General features: G+C 40.1%; 1 protein-coding gene across 1 annotated transcript; it reads right to left on the minus strand.

The window, feature by feature from the left end:
- Nucleotides 1-743: 743 nt before the first annotated feature.
- On the minus strand, nt 744-10,103 carry LOC145655725 (homeodomain-interacting protein kinase 1-like). Its single transcript, XM_081709219.1, has 9 exons — nt 10,099-10,103; nt 7,126-7,477; nt 6,192-6,559; nt 5,515-5,638; nt 5,121-5,225; nt 4,918-5,004; nt 4,435-4,616; nt 4,135-4,214; nt 744-778 (listed from the first exon to the last, which is right to left on the minus strand). Exons 1-9 carry the CDS (start codon nt 10,101-10,103, stop codon nt 744-746), a joined length of 1,338 nt encoding a protein of 445 aa, XP_081565345.1.
- Between the last annotated feature and the right edge of the window lie 11,333 nt (nt 10,104-21,436).

Consider the following 21,436-nt stretch of genomic DNA (forward strand, 5'->3'; position numbering starts at 1 on the left):
AGATCTAGTTATGGGCTTTATTCAAAATTAAAACTAAAACAGAAGTAGATTTTAAAAAACACAACCACAATTCTGTGATTTATCTAATGCCAGCTAGTTAACTTCATAACTTATTCTCTGTTGATTTTCCCACCCTTAATCTTGCAGAAAGAAGGCTCAAGAAAATCAAGCGGATGTAAATCACAATCATCCATGTTGTTTTGCCTCCACATCACCCTGAAAGCGCTTTATTTAAATAATCTAGCTGTGCTGTATCGACAGGTATGAGAAGATTCCCACAGAATATCAATTTACTACTCTATGGATTCTTCATGACTTGCCAGTAAGGTAATAATAACAGGCAGGTGTAGCATCTAAAAGTGGAAAGTCCAAGTGCACGTGTTATTAGCTAGCCAGTAGACAAGATCAAATACAAGGTCACAAATTTTAACCTGCCCTTTATATGGAAAATCTGCAATATTTTATATTTGCCACATCGTTAGTGGATAGGTAGCTAGCTATAGTAATTAACCTGCAAAATGTGTTCTTAATCTGTTGATTGCAACTGTCAAACATTTTTTAAAAATGTGTTGAATATTACCCACTCACAGCCTACAGAGGTGGAAAAGACCAGGCCAGGTGAACCATAGAACAAGTTGAACCCTGAATCCGAGGGCCAGGGCGACCCCGCCCGAACCCGAGGGCCAGGGCTCCTGCCAGACGCATGACGCTCGAATTTCACCCTCTTGAAGCAGACGAGCCCACTAGAGGTAACTGAAGCGGAAGAGGATGCCTGGAGCTGCGATGCCATACCTTTCGGGAAAGATGAAAAAAGGAACACGAATCAAATAAATGAGACTGTTTGTTTTTCGAGGCTGAATGGGATGTGCCATAATAACCTTCAATTACTATACTGGTGTCCAAGCTGAAATTCAACTTGATTACAACAGCCCCAAGCCATGCAGATCTAGTTATGGGCTTTATTCAAAATTAAAACTAAAACAGAAGTAGATTTTAAAAAACACAACCACAATTCTGTGATTTATCTAATGCCAGCTAGTTAAATTCATCACTTACTCTCTGTTGATTTTCCCACCCTTAATCTTGCAGAAAGAAGGCTCAAGAAAATCAAGCGGATGTAAATCACAATCTTCCATGTTGTTTTGCTTCCACATCACCCTGAAAGCGCTTTATTTAAATAATTTAGCTCTGCTCAATTTCAGCTTGATTACAATAGCCGCAAGCCATGCAGATCTAGTTATGGGCTTTATTCAAAATTAAAGCTAAAATAGAAGTAGATTTTAAAAAACACAACCACTATAGTAATTAACCTGCAAAATGTGTTCTTAATCTGTTGATTGCAACTGTCAAACATTTTTAAAAATGTGTTGAATATTACCCAAGTCACAGCCTACAGAGGTGGAAAAGACCAGGCCAGGTGAACCATAGAACAAGTTGAACCCTGAATCCGAGGGCCAGTGCGACCCCGCCCGAACCCGAGGGCCAGGGCTCCCGCCGGACGCGTGATTCTCAAATTTGACCTTCTTGGAGAGGGAGATCCCACTGGAAGAAACTGAAGGGGAAGAGAATATAACTTTAGCAAAAGATGAAAACTGACCACTAACCAAACGAATGAGAGAGATTGTTCTTTGAGGCTGAATGTGATGTGTCATAATAACCATCAATTACTATAAAGGTGTCCAAGCTGAAATTCAACTTAATTACAATAGCTAGCCAGCAGCCAAGATAAAAGGTCACATGTCACACAATTTTAAGCTTCCCTTTATACGAAAGAACTGCAGTATTTTAAATTTGCCACATCGTTGGCGGACAGGTACCTAGCCATAGTAGCTAATTATCCTAGCTAGTTCACACTTCATTCTCCCCCAAATGATCCCATTATCGACAGGTATCCGTGCTTAGACATGAAGACAGTTCAGCGACCGAGGACTGACATGCAGCTGTCACAGCTCTTTTAGAGCAATCCGATCGTTAGCGAGCCAATGCTAGATAATAACGTTAATTGCAGCTACAGCAAATAGTTGGCAGTTAATCTGCAAGTTAACTAACGTGCTCCATCGCCATGAAAATTAGAATCTGTTGCCGCAAGAGATGTGCATAAGTAATGTGTGAACTAGCTAAGTTAACCATCTCAAATAGACAGCTTGTCTGTTAGCTAACCTAGCTAGAGAGCCCAATGTTACCTGAGTCGTTGAATTCAAGTCCGACTTGACACTTTAGCCTTTCCCGTTAGGCCTCATCGTCTTTTTAAACAAAATTAACATACTATTCATAAAATCCATATAGAGCAAGTTTTATGGATGATCTGCTCAGTGAAGCTGCATTATTTCTGTTATAATACGGACACGGCAGCATTTTCACGGCATGTTTTCTTAATCTGTTTATTGCAACTGTCAACACATACGAATGATTAATAATTAATGTAAACTGTTATGCAGCGAATTAAAGATACTATATTTTCCTGTTTCCCTAGAAATAATCCAAACTGCAGTGTCTGCTTATTTATGCTGAAGCACACTTAAGTGGGTATATTTTTTGTGGATTCCACATATACATTAAAAGGAAAATGTTGCCCAATCATGTCAGAAATAGCAAAACAAAAAAACACAGGCTCCGAGTTACTGAAAGAGAAGTACGCGATGAGGTCCTGGTAGAGCATAGGCACAGGTTGGTCATACGTGTTTATGAGGAGTTTAATTTAAGCAAAATCCTCATCACACACCCAAGAAGTCAAAGCCTGCAAAATCCCCAAGCAGCAAGACTGCATCAAGTTAGCACTGGCTGAAGCAAAAATAGTGCTGTGTCCTGCTGTGTGGCTCATCCACTCTACCAGTCTCTTAGTATTGGGCTTAGTGTGCTTAATTCATCTTGATGTCCTAACTGACATTCAAAAAGAAATGGATGTGAGAAGACAGTGTAGGAGTTCAAATTTGAATTGGCTTGAAATGTAGGCTGAAGTGCTCTTCTGCAGCTGAGCAGCTCATTTTCTGCTGAGCATCTTCACAGCCCTTACAAGGAGAGCATGAAAATGATGGAGGGGACAAGAAAAATCAGAATAATGCTTTAAGGACTGGACACATTTACAGCTTCTCACACTAAACAAAGTACTCCAAGGTAAAAAGTTCATCAAAGTAAAACATGTTTCATCCATCTTTCTGTGAACTGATATTTTAATGACTGACAGACAAATCCTCCAAGACTTGGCTTGGGATGCTTTGGTGTACAGGAGAGGTTTGAACCCCTTTCATTAAAGAAAACGTGTATGACTCAGGTGCTAGGGTATTATCAGAATGTAATTTATTCCAAATGTAAACACATGATTCTCTTAATTAGAGATTCCCTTATAAGGCATATTATTCAATAATGTTCATAGAGGTACAAAAAACAAAACAAAACAACAAAACCCTACTGAGTCTGGAAAAGAACATCTTTATCAATAAAAAGTATCAAATGACCTGAACACAGTTGTACCACCATTACAAACTCCTTGCTTGAGTCTGCATGTATACATGTATGATAGTAACATATCAGCCAATGAATGATGGACTCGAGTTTGTACTCGAGGAAAGAAAGAAATTTTCATAATGTCATAAAGAATCAAGTGTTTGGAAAACGTCTAGGAAAAGAAAGAAACATTTATTTAAATGTGCTGAATATTGCACAAGTCGCAACCCTTGAAAAACCAAGAAGAGTTCTCGGTCTGCTTAAGTACTGTGTACTGCAAAAACACAAGTAGAATTGAATTTTCCACAAATACACATACAAGAACCATAGAAGAAAGCATAGTGTTGGTCTTATAGAACGAGAGACACAAAAACCTCAGCTACAATGATCAACAATTACACAATGAAGTTTGGATTCAACGGAATTTCGTTTTGAACTACGGTAGAGGGGCCTCTTTATCGGCTACTCGAATACTAGGCAACAACCTGATTCACCATTTGTGGATCACATTTGAGCAGTAACATGATTTGGTAGAACACTTGCATTTGAAACCATTTTTGTCTTCTTTTATAGGTGGAATCGGAGGCCAGTTTGGTGATGTTTTAAATCTACTTGAAGAATAACAAACAAACAAAAAGCCAACCCTAATGTAACATTTAAAAGAAGCACCAAAGTGGGCATCAGATTTACCATCAAACAGGGTCTTGCTGCTGTCGAAGCCTGTGCACTGCCGCTTGCAGATATCCATGTTCTGCAAGCAAGATTTCACACTGCAGCGAGAGACACACACACACACACACACACACACACACACACACACACACACACACACACACACACACACACACACACACACACACAGGTGGGGGGGGGGGGTTACAGTACTAGCAGAGAAACTCTGATGCTATTTGGATTTCTAAATTAACACGGTGTTCCTTAAAATGTTTTTGAAACACTGACATGTAGATTGGAAGGCCTGGAGCAACTCACTGTGCACTCTGAGGGAAGTGGAGGAGGTGGGTCATGGTCAGAAAAAGGTGGTTCACGGTCTTCACTGGCGTGATCCTTTTGTGAGCGTCTAGCGTGAGCATCTTCTTTAGTAGGTCGATGAACTCCCGCCGGTCGGCCTTCTCCGCCAAGACGTCGGTGCCTTTCAGACTGGTCATATTGACCTGCGAGAGAGACCCATGGGTGAGTCATATTATTCACCAGCAGAGGGCGGCAATGCACCCAATACGAACGAAGTTCTGCAGCAAATTTCTACGCACTGCTCTGCCCTTCGCAGATGCCGTTCTCCAGAGCGACTTACATGCGCTACTCATTATGACAGCAGAAACGCTCGACCTTTCAGCTAGCACCTTGTTCTACCTGCTCTATAATGTGAGCTGCGGGAGCCCTTTGTCACGTTCTTCAATTTCACATCGCAACACTAAAAGAAATGCGTATAGTTACGCGCACAAAAGCCCAAATAACCTGCATCATGTCGTCAAGGCAGTTTAAAATGTACTTCCGAGTCTCTTTGGACTTGATGCCACGCTCCGCCTCATGCTCCGAAGGTGTCTGGAGAAAGGAAAGAAAAAACAAACCATTCAGCTCCACCATTAAGTTACATGAAGTCATTAAGTTACGTCCCTTATAAAAAACACATGGCATTTGGCATTTGAAGACAGGCAAACCTTGAGTCTCCACAGGGGGTAGCAGTAGAAATAGTAGTGCGTCTTGGTCGCTGCGCTCAACATGCACTCTGCTGGTAGGCCCTGCGTCTCGGAGATGTAACGGATCTGCAGAGACACCATACGGCAAAAGGATTATGACTTTATTTTGAGTTAATCCTTTCATTTTCAAAGTGCATGTCTAAAAAAACAGGCCATAGAAACTCATTTATATTAATCCTAAAAATGAGCGGGCCGACAAAGCAGCTAAAAGGTCAAACTACACACACACAAACACACACACACACACACACACACACACACACACACATATCACTACAGCCACAAAACCACTACAGGTCTGCACCACTGATGCTGTACGGGCGTTAAGGCACAGCTCAAAGGACCATGTGCTTACCTGATCATATTCGGAGGCTCCGGGATACAGGGGCCAGCCCAGGAACAGCTCAGCAATGACACAGCCCAGGGACCACATATCGATGGCCTCACAGAATGGGAGACCCAGGATGAGCTCAGGCGATCTGGACCAAAAACACAGAGATCGCCATCATGAAATCAGCCTCGGCTGATAATTCCGTGGGGGGGTGTTTGTGTTCCTAGACATTACACACCCACTATTCTAGTGTAACATGGAACCAACACTACAATGCACCAACACTACAATAATGTTCTGTTTTGCATTAAGTAAATACAGAGTACCAATGCAGTTAAACACCCGTTACTCAGTATATTACACTGTTAATTAACAGTGTAGCTACAATGTAATAGCGGTTTTGTACAGACTCGCTAAATACTGATATTACCAAAGCCTGCAGTTCAGCGCATCCTAACTAATCTCAGACACCGAAGACGGTTCATTAGGTGTTTTTGCTAAATAACAGCACTCACATGACCCAATAAAAATAAACCACTTATAAATCAATCGTGCTCCAGTTAACTGTAATGCTCATCATAGGCTTTTAATGTGTAGCAGGGTTATTACAACTGTCCACAACATGCAGCTCTACTCTAAAGCACACTCGAGTGCAACAAGTGCACACTTATTTCTAACACGCCTCAGCACGTGTCCCTCACCGGTAGTATCTGGACTGCAGGTAGCTGGGGGCCTTGGAGAAGTGGCTAGCTGAGCCGAAGTCGATGACCTTGACGCGGTACGGCTGCCTGATGGGGTCCACCAGCATGATGTTGTCGGGCTTGAGGTCGGTGTGGATCAAGCCCAGGCTCTTCAGTTTCATGAGCGCTTTGGCGACCTGCTGCAGCACGGGCCGGATGCATTTCAGCAGCAGTGGGCTGAACTTGCTGCGCTTGAGGAAGTCGTAGAGGCTCTGCCCCAGCATCTCGAACACCAGGCATATGTGCTTCTTGTGCTGGAAGCACTCGTACGCGCGCACGAAGTTGAACTCGTCGGCGTTCTCCCTGCTCAGCCGGCTCAGGATGCTCACCTGAGGAGGAGCAAAGGAGGGAAGACGGAATACGCGTTAAGCCGAAGCTACGTGGTCACAGCTTCAAAGTTTGATACTGCTGACAAATAGCCTACTTATTTTCAATAGCATCAAGCACTTTGTGTACTTCCCTTCAACCATTTACTTCTACAGGATTTGGGAGATGCAATTATGGAAGTGGTCCCTTGGAAATGAACCCATGAACTTGCTTTTGGTACTCAAACAATGCAGATTAATGCTCTTTCATAACAATAACATTTTTAATGCACATCCAAACAGGTATGGCTTACACAACTGAAGCTAAATCTTCTTTTTAGAGTAAGCTTCAAGCTGTCCGTGTGTTATCCGAACTAGTTCCTACTGAACTAGTGAAAATTAGAACTAGTGTGCCAAACAAGTATTTCTGTGCTACCCTGGCTGTATACAAATTCCACAGTGTGCGTTAGCACATCTGACACCAACAGAACATATGTTGTAAAAACTGAAACAAACAATAACAGAATCAGGGCTACAGCTGATTCTAGGCCATATCAATAGCTCATTTAAAGCAGGCACAACTTTCCCACCTCGTTCTGGCCCTGTCGAGCATAGGACGGATGACTTTTCAGGATCTTGATTGCGACTACTTCACTGGTGCCCCGCTTCCAGCACTTGGCGACCTGGCCAAAGGTTCCACGGCCCAGGGACTCCAAAACCTCGTAGCTGTTGGAGACGGAGCGGAGGATCTCGTTCTGCACCAGTTGGTACTCGCAATCGCTGCCCCTGGCCACACGCTTGGACAACCCAGGGGAGGAGAGCTCCTCCAGGATCTGTACACTGTTGCTGCTGTGTGCCTCCTCTCTCTTCCTCTTGAGGCTGCCCCGCTTCTGATAGCCGTCAGCACGCCGCGAGGTCAATGCCTCGTCTCCGCCCTGCCAGCTGGAAGAGGAGGAAGACGACGACGAAGCCTCGTCCGAGGCTCCAGAGGGGGAAAAGACCATGGCAGGTAAGCCATCGATTGAATTGAACCCCGGATCCGAGGGCCAGGGTGTCCCCGCCCGAATCCGAGGGCCAGGGCTCCCGCCCCGCGCAGGATTCTCAAATTTAACCTTCTTGGAGTGGGAGATCCCACTGAAGGAATCTGAAGGGCAAGAGAATATACCATTATGGAAAGATGAAAACAGGACTACTAACCAAATGAACAAGAGAGATTGTTTGTTCTTTGAGGCTGAATGTGATGTGCCATAATAACCATCAATTAGCTAAATTAGCTAAATCACAGAGCTTTGATTTTTTTTAAAACATCTACTGCTGTTTTAGTTTTAATTTTGAATATTTCTGTCTGAAGCAGAGCAGAGCCCTGATCGATGCCATTGTTTTTTGGGCAGGCTTTAGCAAGTGATTGCTTTCTCTTTACACGCTTCTCAGAAAAGACAAGTTCTTTGTCTTGCGTTACTCAAAGGTGGTTCTGTGTGCTAAAACAACATCTTGACCTTTCAGCGATGCTGCCACACTGAAAAACAGAAGGCCAAGAAAAAAACAGCTTCTATTCTTAGACTCTCTGGCACTCTAAGTGCTTGCTGATACCTTGCTGACTGCAGTATTTCCTACACCTTTCCAACTGAGAGGCTCCTGAACTTGCAGCACCTCTGTCAATTAATCAATTGCATAACAAGAGTTCATCCGCTCTATAATTGAGGGAGATACCCCCTCTAATCATTAATGCTCATCATTACAAAGACCATTAGTGTAAGCTGATGAAAAATGTTTCAATGTATTTAAAAGGTAAAGAACAGAGTAGCAATGTAAAGATACCATTTATAATGCATTACATTTTAGTCTTTGACACAATCTCTTGCCCTGAAACAGTGTTTAGGGCGATTACAATGCTGTTTCAATATGTTTAAAAGGTAAAGAACAGAGTAGCAATGTAAAGATTCCATTTATAATGCATTACATTTTAGTCTAAAACACAAACTCTTGCCTTGAAACAGTGTTTAGGGCGATTGCAATGCTGTTTCAATGTGTTTAAAAGGTAAAGAACAAAGTAGCAATGTAAAGATACCATTTATAATGCATTACATTTTAGTCTAAAACAAAATCTCTTACCCTGAAACAGTGTTGTTGGGCGATTACAATGCTGTTTCAATGTGTTTAAAAGGTAAAGAACAGAGTAGCAATGTAAAGATACCATTTATAATGCATTACATTTTAGTCTTTAACACAAACTCTTGCCCTGAAACAGTGTTTAGGGCGATTACAATGCTGTTTCAATATGTTTAAAAGGTAAAGAACAGAGTAGCAATGTAAAGATACCATTTATAATGCTTTACATTTTAGTCTAAAACACAATCTCTTGCCGTAAAACAGTGTTTAGGGCGATTAAAATGCTGTTTCAATGTTTAAAAGGTAAAGAACAGAGTAGCAATGTAAAGATTCCATTTATAATGCATTACATTTTAGTCTAAAACACAATCTCTTGCCGTAAAACAGTGTTTAGGGCGATTAAAATGCTGTTTCAATGTTTAAAAGGTAAAGAACAGAGTAGCAATGTAAAGATTCCATTTATAATGCATTACATTTTAGTCTAAAACACAATCTCTTGCCCTGAAACAGTGTTTAGCGCGATTACAATGCTTTGAAACGCTGTTTCAATGTGTTTAAAGGTAAAGAAGAGAGTTGCAATGTAAAGATTCTACTTATCATGAATTACATTTTAGTCTAAAACACAATCTGGGTTTGTGTGTATATAAATGATGTAATCTTACTGTTGTGGAACAAATTACTTCCATTTCCATTTTTTAAGGCAAAAATATTAAATGTTGGAATTTATCATTACATATTCATATGAATATGACTTTAATTTGTATACATATTTGTTGACATTAGCTATTTTGATCAGTCATTTTTGTGTCTGGTTGTTCTAGCTCATATTTAGCACGTTGTCCTTGACCATGTCCCTCTGTCCACAGGGTGGTGGTGTTGGACCGTGTTACAGACACGCTGCTGTTTTCCTGCAAGGTGCTAGTGGTCGGATTTGTAGGTGAGAAATATAGAGTGAAGTCATGTGTATATTACCCATACTACACTTCATCACATTCTGACCATGATGGCACATGGCAACACACTTTAATAGGTAACTCTGAGGGTTTTTCTACATTCCCTGTAAGGTCTGCTGGCTTTCTTCTTCTTCTCTGGGAGAATCAGGCTGCCATCTGACAATTTCCAGCTTCAGCTGCTGCATTATTACTGGTTGCCCGTTATTGTACGTATTGTAACCTCAGAAAAGCTCAAGTGGTGACACTTGCTTCTGTGTGAGAACAAAACATCAGCATATTCAGTACACTGAAGAAATGGTTCTTTCTTTTTTAGATTCCAAAATGCTTATTGACAGTGATTGTAAAGTCACTTTGTTTGTAAATAACCATGATTTACACATTTATTCTGGACAGCAGTTCCTCTCATAATACTGAAGGCCCAGCATGTATATCTACTACTGCTGTTTTTTTAGACGGTGATTGTGGGAGCTTATTTCATCGCGCAGGGCTTATTTAGTGTACAGCATGTGTGTGGACACCCTTTTCCTATGCTTCTGTAAGCTACACACACACACACACACACACACACACACACACACACACACACACACACACACACACACTCTCTCTCTCTCTCTCTCTCTCTCTCTTCATTCCAGCAGTTCATAATGACATTGGGCACACACAGTCGAAAGCTTGTATGGTCTCGTCCCTTTACTTCAGGGAGAATAGAATTATAAAAAACATTATTAGCTCACATTTCACTCTCAAGCTACTACACATATGCCAATCATGAGGACTATATTGGTTTTATTTCCACTATGATGTTTCTGTCTCCTCTAGTGGAGGATCTGGAGCGTAACGACGGCACCGTGCAGAGACCATACCTCCGATTTACTCCTCCACATCAGCTGACTTTAAAAAAACATTTAAAGCTCTACACATCATGGATCACAGAATGTCTGTTATTAACGCTATACAAGAACTATACTAAAGCCATAGATCTAGACTAAGACTATAAAGTCATTTCACTTAGCTAAATAACTTTAATACATAATTTAAATCATGCAATGTGTAATAATATTTCTTGTTTTTGTTCAGGAGATGTGCAGACATTATCTGCTGTATTATTTTTGTGGCTGCCATTGTCACCTATATTCTTATTCGCTCCCTGGGTAAGAAACATTTCCAACTACACTTTCATGGGGAAAAAAAATCATTATAATTGTGGGCTCAAGCGGAAGGTCTTTTACCCATGTATGGCTTGTGAGATATCCTTCTAACGGAGGTTCTAACACAGCGTGGCTGCTTGGAGACTCTCGTCATGTCGTGTTGCCCCAGAACTCCACTGGGATGTTTTGTGGAGCTGGAGTCAATGTGTAAGTCCCTCACATACTGGATTAGTATTTATATCTTCACAGGAATACCAAAACAGCACACCCAGTATGTAAGGAACACCGTCAGTATTCTTTCGAATGGACTTTAGTGAGTCGGACTAGGGTTACAATGGAGCTGTGCAGGTGCAAATTATGTGGAAACATAAAACATCAACAAGACAAGATGGGTTAGACTTTAGCTTTAAGATTTTCATGATTGGCACTGCACAGCAACAAGTGGAACCAATCAAATCACTTGTGTTTAATGATTGTCTCTAAACCAAGGGGTCCAAACTCAGGTCTAGGAGTGTCACAACACTGCAGAGTTTATTGGTTACCCCAGTCAAATTCACCCTCGAAGAAAGAACACTTAGCTGGGTAGTGGTGTGACTCTCCAGCACTGAATCCTGATACACATACTCAAAAAATTGAATAAAAATTGTTTATTTAATTGGTTAATATTCATGTGTCAAGCTGCATTTGTTTCCTGCATCCTCTCGTGTTTCAGTGACAAACCAAACGTCCTCTACTTTGACCTTCTGAAGTGTGCCAGAGCAACGACAGAAATGGACGCCACTCTAGAGGGTCTCCAGTGTCCAACCACTCAAGTGAGATTTCCACACAAATGTCCTGTTGACATTGTACAGAAACCAAACACGTATGTCAGTAGCCTTTTAGAAATATGCACATGAGACTCATTTATTACAAAACAGTTTAGCATGTAGTATGTGAATGCCAGTTTGTAATTCTGGGGGCTTGGGTCTCTTTTCGCTGCTTGGTTTGGGAGCCTTTTGCTGTATCATGCAATGAACAATGTGTAAATAGTGTAGATAGAAATATAAAAAGCAACACTGTGTTTAGCTACTCAAATAAGATCTCCTTCACTCTGTGTGTTTGTGCGTTGGTTTGCAGGTCTGTGTTAAAAAATGCCCTTCAGAGTTCTGGAAGTTGCCCCCAGAGGCGTATGCCCCAAATGCCCTGCCTAAAGACTTCTATCAGCAGCAGTATTGTGACCCTAGACTTGACCTCGCCCAAACCACATTGGTAAAACCTCACACTGCAAATAAGCAATGTAACCAGCTTCATCTCTGAGAAATAAACCCTCACCTCACTCTTGACAGAACAGAATTTGTCGTATCAAAAGTCTTTGCAATATGCAACTCTTTGTACATGTAATTCATGCATTGGCTTAGCCACTCACGCATACATAGCATTTGTGCATACATAGCATTCTGCATGTTAATGACATTTTCACATGCATTTCCACTACAGAGTGTCCAAGACATCCTCAATCAAGAGCTTTGTCCATATTTCTACACCCCAAGTAAACCAGGTACAGACAGCAGGATTACACAACTACCTGTCTATTTGTCCATTCTGTTTTGTAACAGTTTGACTATGCTATGTACCAAAACATAACCAAACCACCAGGAAAGTACTTACACCTGCAGTGATAAGTCAGCAGGTTTAATTGTTAGTCATATTATTTTCTGTCTCTCCCTCCACCCAGAACTAGGGAGATGTCTGCCTAGCTTTGACTGGCAGGACGTTCCTCCAGACTTCTCTCTCCCTGGATTCGCTTCCGTTTATGAAACAGTCGAGCACATAAAGGGATATATTGAGTAATCCTTCACACACACTCACACACACATTTCACTCTCAAGCTACTACACATATGCCAATCATCAGGACTATATTGTTTTTATTTCCACTGTGATGTTTCTGTCTCCTCTAGTGGAGGGTCTGGAGCGTAACGACGGCACCGTGCAGAGACCATACCACATGCCCAGGTCTCTGTGGCAAATCCTCCACAAGAGAGACAGCTTTCTCCCTTAATGAATAAACCATCCAGCATATATTTGAGTCTTTTTTCTGTTGTTGTAACTGTAAAACTGTTCTCAACAGCATTTCGACCACTGTTTTGTTCAAAAGACATCTGACGGGGCAGCCTCTGGACTGATCCAGTTTTGACCGAACGGCAGACACACACTGGATGTTCTGGCAAACATTTACATATCTGGCTGGACCTTAACCATGTTGCTCTGTTTATTTGATACGCCTCTCTTTCCATATACCGCACTGCTTATTGTGTAGGAGTAGGCTTGTTCCTAAATGTGGAGTATATGAGAGGCTTAAGGGGAAGTTGATATATTTAATTGAGTTTTAGTTCTTTGCCAACTGCTCTCATTATGTGTGAAAGATCACATTTCATGGGATGCTACAATATATTTTTTTAATTCATGAGTGTAATAATGTCACGATTGGCCACCCTCCTGGACTCCCTGTTTCCGTGGTTTCACGTCTTGCGCTGCAGGCCGCTCCCCCCTGCAGCGTTGGTCAAGACGGGTAGACGCTTACCTGGGATCTCGTCATTATCAAAATAAACGTGAGCCTGCTTCTTCCGGGAACGATGAGATGCCCGTGTACAGGCAGCCACGACCAAGGCACACAGCAGGGTTTAAATACATGACCTAGAAACGAGGGACAGGTGTACGCAATCAGTGTGAGGACAAAATGAAACCGTGGAACGGAACTAAACACAAGACATGGAAAACACGGAACATGGAAGGGACTGATCGTGACAATCAGCATAGATTATTTAACACAAAGATTCAGAACTGCTGGTGCTGTGTATTTAATCATCTAATATAGACACCAGTACCTCCACTAAAGCCTGCCATAATGATATCAACATCAAATGCAAAAAAAGTAATTTTGTTTCCAATAGTGAATCTAACACCAAAAAAAATGCCAAACAAATAAAACGTGATGATGGACATGCGCCTCTTTAAAGGATTTTCTCAATAAATATATGTAGAATTTATGACTATAACAGAAAACAGCAAAGAGAAAAATGCAAGAATGCATATGGCAAAGGACGTATGGCAAGTATGGCAAATTCCTCCTAAATGTCTATTTGGTTCCATCAATGCAATATTTGAAGCTCTATGAAATAAACAAACCAAATTGTTATCAGAACACTCCACTATATTCATGAAAAACACTTTCTCATGTACTCATGGTATAACTCATTTTTACTGTAGGAATTTGGAATAATAGGATGGCAAAATCCTGTTCATGCCTATTCTGTTCCATATATGCAATAGTTGAAGCACTATAAAATACACAATTCATATTGTTATCAAATCCTTCCAATATATTCTTGAAATACACTTTCTTGTGTATCCATACTATTACGTTCCAATGTTTTTACTTTAATTTGGAGTAAAAGGATGGCAAAATCCTCATAAACATGTATTCGTTCCACTATATAATCAGTTTTTGAAACTCTAGAAAACAAACTAGTCAAATTGTTATCAGATCCCTCCACAATATTCATGAAATCCACTTTCTCATGTACCCATGGTATGACTTTCAAGTGTTTTACTGTAGGAAGCTTGAGTAATAGGATGGCAAAATCCTCTTAAACATCTGTTCAGTTCAACATATATCACTACTCGAAGATCTATAAAATACACAATTCAAATTGTTATAAAATCACTCCACTACGTACTTGAAATAAACTTCCTCCTGTACCCATGATATGACTTTCAGTCATTTTTACTGCAGGAATTTGGAATAATGGAGTAGCAAAATTCTGTCGAATGTCTATTCAGTTCCATATATGTAATAATTGAAGCTCTATAAATAAATCAAATCAAATTGTTATCAGATCACTCCACTAAATTCTTGATATACACTATCTTATGTACCTGTGGTATGACTTTCAGTCATTTTTACAGTAGGAATTTAGAGTAATAGGATGGCAATATCCTGTGAAATGTCTATTCAGTTCACTATATATCACTACATGAAGCTGAGTGAAATGCACAAATCAAATTGTTATCAAATCACTTCATTAAATTCTTGAAATACAGTTTCTCTTGTACTCATGAATGACTTTCAGTCATTTTTACTGTAGGAATTTGGAGTAATAGGATGGCAAAAGCCTGTTAAATATCTATTTGGTTCACTACATATCACTTTTCCTTGTACCCATAATATAATGTTGAATATATTTACTGTAAAAATTTAAAGTATTGGGATGGCAAACTCATGTAAATTGCCTGTTTGGTTATATACATGCAACTTTAGAAAGTCTTTAAAATAAACAAATCAAATTGTTATCACATATCACTACTATACTCCTGAACTACTATACTATACTACTATTCTCATAGTCAGTGTAGACGTAGTTTAGGTAGGGGACGGGAGACGTTGTCACTTAGCCTCACAGGTTACATCTTGGCGATAAGCCTAAGGTTACATTATTATGTAAAGATTATTTTATTATTTGTGTAGCTTTTTTTGTACGTTAAAAGCACAGTAACCACGGACAGTTTAATCGTATAGGCCTAAATATTCGATACAGGACATGGAAAATTGAGCGCGAGCATCCCACAGCATGGAAAGCAGGTGCTCGTGACCAAGCTGCCTTTGTTGATGAGCTAAGAACGAGAACGTGCTGTGACTTCCAACGTCACAATGTGTCAATAACCTGGAATGATGCGTCATAAGAATAGATTATCGAATGCAAGATTATTTTTTACTGAAACATTACACATTGCGGACTCTGTGTGATGGCGCTTATTGAAAGTGCAAGGGAGTGTACTGTAGTCAGCATGCCAGATTATTGCGGTGAGTTTTGTTGTTGTTGTTTTTTCCAGATATAGCCATATGCCAAAGATTTTATGAGAACCCATACGTCAAATACAATGGTTAAAAAAGAAAAAAAATGTACAAAACTAGCTTGTACATTTCATGTTAAAATAATAAATGTTCTTACGTACTTGGTAGGTCTACCTTATATTAAAAACATTTATATAGTGTACGATCTGTAACTGTGTATCAGATCGAAAGCGTATGTGTGCAGAAGGTGTCATAAAAAAAAAAGAAAAGTGTTGTAACGGCCCTAGTGTCGCTGGACAAGGAGCAGGACGGACAGACGTGTATTAACACACGATAAAGACACCGGCGCTCATATGCAACATAAACAGTGAACATAAAACACGAATACAGATAACGAACTATGTGAACACGAACATGGGCATTGACCGACTAAGATGCACACTCCCACAGCGGTTTAAACACACAGACGTTACAAGACTAAACCATGTGCAGTTGCGCGTTAATTACACAGGCGTGGTTACAAACAACACTATGAACTCCCACTGCACGCGGCGGGCCGTACCACATGGCTAGTGTGAAGGGGAGCGTTCCATGACAACTGTATATAAAATGTGTTAGACAAAATATAGCGTACCGGTCAAAGGTTCAGACACGCGTGACTGAATATATGTTTTTCATAGGTTTAAATTCATTCTAATGTAATGGTATATACTTAGAATTTATAGAATATATATATTCTTCATTTCTGTCTTCTCAGGGGAACCTCCTCCGTATGAGCCCATTTTCAGGCGACCAGTTAACAAGAGGCGAGTCCGGCAATCTCTCAGTGCTTCTCCGATTTACTCCTCCACATCAGCTGACTTTAAAAAACCATTTAAAGCTCTACACATCATGGATCACAGAATGTCTGTTATTAACGCTATACAAGAACTATACTAAGGCCATAGATCTAGACTAAGACTATAAAGTTATTTCACTTAGCTAAATAACTTTAATACATAATTTAAATCATGCAATGTGTAATAATATTTCTTGTTTTTGTTCAGGAGATGTGCAGACATTATCTGCTGTATTATTTTTGTGGCTGCCATTGTCACCTATATTCTTATTCGCTCCCTGGGTAAGAAACATTTCCAACTACACTTTCATGGGGGAAAAAAAATCATTATTATTGTGGGCTCAAGCGGAAGGTCTTTTACCCATGTATGGCTTGTGAGATATCCTTCTAACGGAGGTTCTAACACAGCGTGGCTGCTTGGAGACTCTCGTCATGTCGTGTTGCCCCAGAACTCCACTGGGATGTTTTGTGGAGCTGGAGTCAATGTGTAAGTCCCTCACATACTGGATAAGTATTTATATCTTCACAGGAATACCAAAACAGCACACCCAGTATGTAAGGAACACCGTCAGTATTCTTTCGAATGGACTTTAGTGAGTCGGACTAGGGTTACAATGGAGCTGTGCAGGTGCAAATCATGTGGAAACATGAAACATCAACAAGACAAGATGGGTTAGACTTTAGCTTTAAGATTTTCATGATTGGCACTGCACAGCAACAAGTGGAACCAATCAAATCACTTGTGTTTAATGATTGTCTCTAAACCAAGGGGTCCAAACTCAGGTCTAGGAGTGTCACAACACTGCAGAGTTTATTGGTTACCCCAGTCCAATTCACCCTCGAAGAAAGAACACTTAGCTGGGTAGTGGTGTGACTCTCCAGCACTGAATCCTGATACACATACTCAAAAAATTGAATAAAAATTGTTTATTTAATTGGCTAATATTCATGTGTCAAGCTGCATTTGTTTCCTGCATCCTCTCGTGTTTCAGTGACAAACCAAACGTCCTCTACTTTGACCTTCTGAAGTGTGCCAGAGCAACGACAGAAATGGACGCCATTCTAGAGGGTCTCCAGTGTCCAACCACTCAAGTGAGATTTCCACACAAATGTCCTGTTGACATTGTACAGAAACCAAACACGTATGTCAGTAGCCTTTTAGAAATATGCACATGAGACTCATTTATTACAAAACAGTTTAGCATGTAGTATGTGAATGCCAGTTTGTAAGTCTGGGGGCTTGGGTCTCCTTTTGCTGCTTGGTTTGGGAGCCTTTTGCTCTATCATGCAATGAACAATGTGTAAATAGTGTAGATAGAAATATAAAAAGCAACACTGTGTTTAGCTACTCAAATAAGATCTCCTTCACTCTGTGTGTTTGTGCGTTGGTTTGCAGGTCTGTGTTAAAAAATGCCCTTCAGAGTTCTGGAAGTTGCCCCCAGAGGCGTATGCCCCAAATGCCCTGCCTAAAGACTTCTTTCAGCAGCAGTATTGTGACCCTAGACTTGACCTCGCCCAAACCACATTGGTAAAACCTCACACTGCAAATAAGCAATGTAACCAGCTTCATCTCTGAGAAATAAACCCTCACCTCACTCTTGACAGAACAGAATTTGTCGTATCAAAAGTCTTTGCAATATGCAACTCTTTGTACATGTAATTCATGCATTGGCTTAGCCACTCACGCATACACAGCATTTGTGCATACATAGCATTCTGCATGTTAATGAGATTTTCACATGCATTTCCACTACAGAGTGTCCAAGACATCCTCAATCAAGAGCTTTGTCCATATTTCTACACGCCAAGTAAACCAGGTAAAGACAGCAGGATTACACAACTACCTGTTAATTTGTCCATTCTGTTTTGTAACAGTTTGACTATGCTATGTACCAAAACATAACCAAACCACCAGGAAAGTACTTATACCTGCAGTGATAAGTCAGCAGGTTTAATTGTTAGTCATATTATTTTCTGTCTCTCCCTCCACCCAGAACTAGGGAGATGTCTGCCTAGCTTTGACTGGCAGGACGTTCCTCCAGACTTCTCTCTCCCTGGATTCGCTTCCGTTAATGAAACAGTCGAGCACATAAAGGGATATATGGAGTAATCCTTCACACACACTCACACACACATTTCACTCTCAAGCTACTACACATATGCCAATCATCAGGACTATATTGTTTTTATTTCCACTGTGATGTTTCTGTCTCCTCTAGTGGAGGGTCTGGAGCGTAATGACGGCACCGTGCAGAGACCATACCACATGCCCAGGTCTCTGTGGCAAATCCTCCACAAGAGAGACAGCTTTCTCCCTTAATGAATAAACCATCCAGCATATATTTGAGTCTTTTTTCTGTTGTTGTAACTGTAAAACTGTTCTCAACAGCATTTCGACCACTGTTTTGTTCAAAAGAGATCTGACGGGGCGGCCTCTGGACTGATCCAGTTTTGACCGAACGGCAGACACACACTGGATGTTCTGGCAAACATTTACATATCTGGCTGGACCTTAACCATGTTGCTCTGTTTATTTGATACGCCTACTCTTTTCATATACCGCACTGCTTATTGTGTAGGAGTAGGCTTGCTCCTAAATGTGGAGTATATGAGAGGCTTAAGGGGAAGTTGATATATTTAATTGAGTTTTAGTTCTTTGCCAACCTCTCTCATTATGTGTGAAAGATCACATTTCATGGGATGCTACAATATATTTTTTTTAATTCCTGAGTGTAATAATGTCAAGATTGGCCACCCTCCTGGACTCCCTCTTTCCGTGGTTTCACGGCTTGCGCTGCAGGCCGCTCCCCCCTGCAGCGTTGGTCAAGACGGGTAGACGCTTACCTGGGATCTCGTCGTTATCAAAATAAACGTGAGCCTGCTTCTTCCAGGAACGACGAGATGCCCGTGTACAGGCGGCCACGACCAAGGCACACAGCAGGGTTTAAATACATGAACTAGAAACGAGGGACAGGTGTACGCAATCAGTGTGAGGACAAAATGAAACCGTGGAACGGAACAAAACACAAGACATGGAAAACACGGAACATGGAAGGGACTGATCGTGACAATCAGCATAGATTATTTAACACAAAGATTCAGAACTGCTGGTGCTGTGTATTTAATCATCTAATATAGACACCAGTACCTCCACTAAAGCCTGCCATAATGATATCAACATCAAATGCAAAAAAAGTAATTTTGTTTCCAATAGTAAAACCAAAAAAAAAAAGCCAAACAAATAAAACGTGATGATGGACATGCGCCTCTTTAAAGGATTTTCTCAATAAATATATGTAGAATTTATGACTATAACAGAATACAGCAAAGAGAAAAATGCAAGAATGCATATGGCGAAGGACGTATGGCAAGTATGGCAAATTCCTCCTAAATGTCTATATGGTTCCATCAATGCAATATTTGAAGCTCTATGAAATAAACAAACCAAATTGTTATCAGAACACTCCACTATATTCATGAAAAACACTTTCTCATGTACTCATGGTATAACTCATTTTTACTGTAGGAATTTGGAATAATAGGATGGCAAAATCCTGTTCATGCCTATTCTGTTCCATATATGCAATAGTTGAAGCACTATAAAATACACAATTCATATTGTTATCAAATCCTTCCAATATATTCTTGAAATACACTTTCTTGTGTATCCATACTATTACGTTCCAATGTTTTTACTTTAATTTGGAGTAAAAGGATGGCAAAATCCTCATAAACATGTATTCGTTCCACTATATAATCAGTTTTTGAAACTCTAGAAAACAAACTAGTCAAATTGTTATCAGATCCCTCCACAATATTCATGAAATCCACTTTCTCATGTACCCATGGTATGACTTTCAAGTGTTTTACTGTAGGAAGCTTGAGTAATAGGATGGCAAAATCCTCTTAAACATCTGTTCAGTTCAACATATATCACTACTCGAAGATCTATAAAATACACAATTCAAATTGTTATAAAATCACTCCACTACGTACTTGAAATAAACTTCCTCCTGTACCCATGATATGACTTTCAGTCATTTTTACTGCAGGAATTTGGAATAATGGAGTAGCAAAATTCTGTCGAATGTCTATTCAGTTCCATATATGTAATAATTGAAGCTCTATAAATAAATCAAATCAAATTGTTATCAGATCACTCCACTAAATTCTTGATATACACTATCTTATGTACCAGTGGTATGACTTTCAGTCATTTTTACAGTAGGAATTTAGAGTAATAGGATGGCAATATCCTGTGAAATGTCTATTCAGTTCACTATATATCACTACATGAAGCTGAGTGAAATGCACAAATCAAATTGTTATCAAATCACTTCATTAAATTCTTGAAATACAGTTTCTCTTGTACTCATGAATGACTTTCAGTCATTTTTACTGTAGGAATTTGGAGTAATAGGATGGCAAAAGCCTGTTAAATATCTATTTGGTTCACTACATATCACTTTTCCTTGTACCCATAATATAATGTTGAATATATTTACTGTAAAAATTTAAAGTATTGGGATGGCAAACTCATGTAAATTGCCTGTTTGGTTATATACATGCAACTTTAGAAAGTCTTTAAAATAAACAAATCAAATTGTTATCACATATCACTACTATACTCTTGAACTACTATACTATACTACTATTCTCATAGTCAGTGTAGACGTAGTTTAGGTAGGGGACGGGAGACGTTGTCACTTAGCCTCACAGGTTACATCTTGGCGATAAGCCTAAGGTTACATTATTATGTAAAGATTATTTTATTATTTGTGTAGCTTTTTTTGTACGTTAAAAGCACAGTAACCACGGACAGTTTAATCGTATAGGCCTAAATATTCGATACAGGACATGGAAAATTGAGCGCGAGCATCCCATAGCATGGAAAGCAGGTGCTCGTGACCAAGCTGCCTTTGTTGAAGAGCTAAGAACGAGAACGTGCTGTGACTTCCAACGTCACAATGTGTCAATAACCTGGAATGATGCGTCATAAGAATAGATTATCGAATGC

Source organism: Electrophorus electricus, unplaced genomic scaffold, assembly GCF_041902795.1.
Source record: "Electrophorus electricus isolate QZ-2024a unplaced genomic scaffold, ASM4190279v1 Scaffold33, whole genome shotgun sequence".
NCBI lineage: Eukaryota > Metazoa > Chordata > Actinopteri > Gymnotiformes > Gymnotidae > Electrophorus > Electrophorus electricus.

Coding starts and splice junctions, on each gene's coding strand:
- LOC145655725 (XM_081709219.1), bottom strand. Junction 6,560..7,125: donor CTCGACAGGGCCAGAACGAG/GTGGGAAAGTTG, acceptor GCTCCTCCTCAG/GTGAGCATCCTGAGCCGGCT. Junction 4,215..4,434: donor CACTTCCCTCAGAGTGCACA/GTGAGTTGCTCC, acceptor CTCTCGCTGCAG/TGTGAAATCTTGCTTGCAGA.